This window comes from Sinocyclocheilus anshuiensis, unplaced genomic scaffold (genome assembly GCF_001515605.1).
Source record: "Sinocyclocheilus anshuiensis isolate Anshui unplaced genomic scaffold, SAMN03320099.WGS_v1.1 scaffold50, whole genome shotgun sequence".
Classification (NCBI taxonomy): domain Eukaryota; kingdom Metazoa; phylum Chordata; class Actinopteri; order Cypriniformes; family Cyprinidae; genus Sinocyclocheilus; species Sinocyclocheilus anshuiensis.
The window spans coordinates 1,660,791-1,662,948 of record NW_015542382.1 but is presented as its reverse complement, the minus strand read 5'-3'; the positions used below and the strand labels follow the sequence as shown (position 1 = coordinate 1,662,948).

At 37.2% G+C, this 2,158-nt stretch overlaps 1 protein-coding gene across 1 annotated transcript in view; it reads right to left on the bottom strand.

Annotated features, from left to right (window-relative positions):
* Positions 1–2,158, bottom strand: part of LOC107692679 (BRCA1-associated ATM activator 1-like) — a 9,208-nt gene that overhangs the window by 1,707 nt on the left and 5,343 nt on the right. Inside the window, exons 8-11 of the mRNA XM_016491844.1 lie at positions 1,435–1,618; positions 957–1,034; positions 489–587; positions 207–376 (exon numbers count right to left, since the gene is read on the bottom strand). Coding sequence (XP_016347330.1) covers positions 207–376; positions 489–587; positions 957–1,034; positions 1,435–1,618 — 531 coding nt within the window. The remainder of the gene's footprint in view (positions 1–206; positions 377–488; positions 588–956; positions 1,035–1,434; positions 1,619–2,158) is intronic.

Here is a 2,158-nt window from a genome sequence, read left to right as displayed (position 1 = left end):
CGAACAGCTTGTAACACTCCAAAAAGAAAGGAAAACTTGAAATCGCATCATATGACCCCTTTAATGGCAGTGAATGGTGGTGAGATTTTGAAGCAAAATAAACTGCGTCCATCCATCATAAAAAGTATCACTTTAGAAAAATGCAGGACCATTCTAAAGATCATATTTGAAGAGCTGGAATTATGTACAATGAGTAATTTTCTCACCAGAAGTTTGCTATTGCTCGCAAGCACCGTCTGATGGAAAGAAGCAGTAACTGCCTCCCCGACAGCAGCCACAGCACTAGCTCTGACATAACCTTCTGCATCTGCCAATGAAGAAAGGAGAACAGAGACCATACCACTGGTGTGGAGAGCTTCAGAGAAACCACTGTTACCTGGGAGAAAGAGACAAGAAGTACAATAATAGGAATGAAAATGATCTCTAAAATAGTCTGCAAAGTAATAATTGAAATAATGTAAGCGTAGAGATAAATATGCTTGTGGTACTGATTAGGGCAGCAGTCAGCTGGGTGATGAACTCTAGTGTGGAGTCTCTCACTTCCCATCGCAAATCACACATCCGTTTCTCCAATACAGGAAAGAGGTCTGCAAAAAAATGTTGGCGATATGGACAAAATGTATATCACGATATATTTCTTAATTTCGGTCGATACGATATCATTCCGATATCGATATGAACACTATTAAAAAAGCCTCATAAAAACTGCCAAGAACGGCCACAACAGATGTCTGTACCTACAAACTTATGAAAAATGTATGTCAACTCTATGAAACCTACTCCTATAAAACAATATAATATTTTAGGAAAAAAAATGGCACAAATAAATAAATGTGACCTTGGAAATCACAGAAAGCTTCAAGTAAATAAGGTGTTTCAACAACCAATCAGCTTTGAAGGCAAAAAATCTGAAGCAGCTAATATTAGTAACATACAGTATACGAATATGCACATACTTACTGTGGCATGGGAATCTGGACTCTGTAAAAGGTCCAAGAGGACACCAAATATGTCCTTCCTTAAATCCAGGTTTTCTGGATATAGAAAGATTAATCAGATAATAAAACCATTCAACATCAACACCGATCACTGTCAAGGTCAATGATGCCAAAACCAGGGCTGTCACTGACCTCTAAACTTTTTTCTTTATTTTTCAAAAAAGTAACAAAAAAACATAAATTATATGCTAAAATTATAGTTATAATTTTTTAAAAAAGTAATAGAATTTGAATCTATAACCCAGGGCAAAACTAAAAGGATATTTCTGCTAGCATACATCATCTCCCATGTAACCACAAAATACACGTATACATTGTTTAATCAGGTTGTTTCATGTATCTACTCATTTATTTAATGAATTTATACAAAAATATTGTGTATATTGATAAGGATATCTTTTATTTTTATGATATGGCTTACTCATCACAGCCTCACCTTCATATACACTGAGTGCACCTAATGTATCCAGGCCACACCTCTGAACCTTGCAGCAGCCAATCAGGTGAGTGAATGTATTAATATGTATCAAAGAGGAGGGGCAATGCCCAGAGCACATCCTCAGAAGCAACACCACAGAACTGGTGATCGAGTGAACGGAAATATCTTCAAAGAGGTATTTCTAACAAAAGAAAGGTACACATTTCATTGTGTAGTACACACACTTTACAATATTTAAATCTACTGCCACAGACTTTACAGCGAAATCAGCATGGACAATGAAAAAGTCTGTATAGACCAGCCTAAGGTTTCAAGAGACATTTTGAATTTTAGTTAGTCTGTAATGTTGCTGTTTGAGCATTAAAAAAGGTCTGCAAAGTTACAATGCTCAAAGTCCAATTCAAAATGAGATATTTAACAGAAATCCCTTTTCAAAAACTACAACGAACGAATCGTTTGGACTACAACGAATATTTTCCGGGATTTGTGATATCACAAATATACCGACGAATGGGACGAGACCTGGTTGAGCTGCACTAGAGAAGGCAACGAGTGTTATCACTATGTCGGCGACACGCTAGCTTTTCCAAGGCATACAAACTTAGAGTGGTTACAATCATCCGGGTTTAAATCGCGCTCAAATTGATTTGATTTTGACGCAATATTTACACTGAAGCTCGCAGGCGGCTATGGTAAGGGGCGTGACATTTCCCGACCAGGC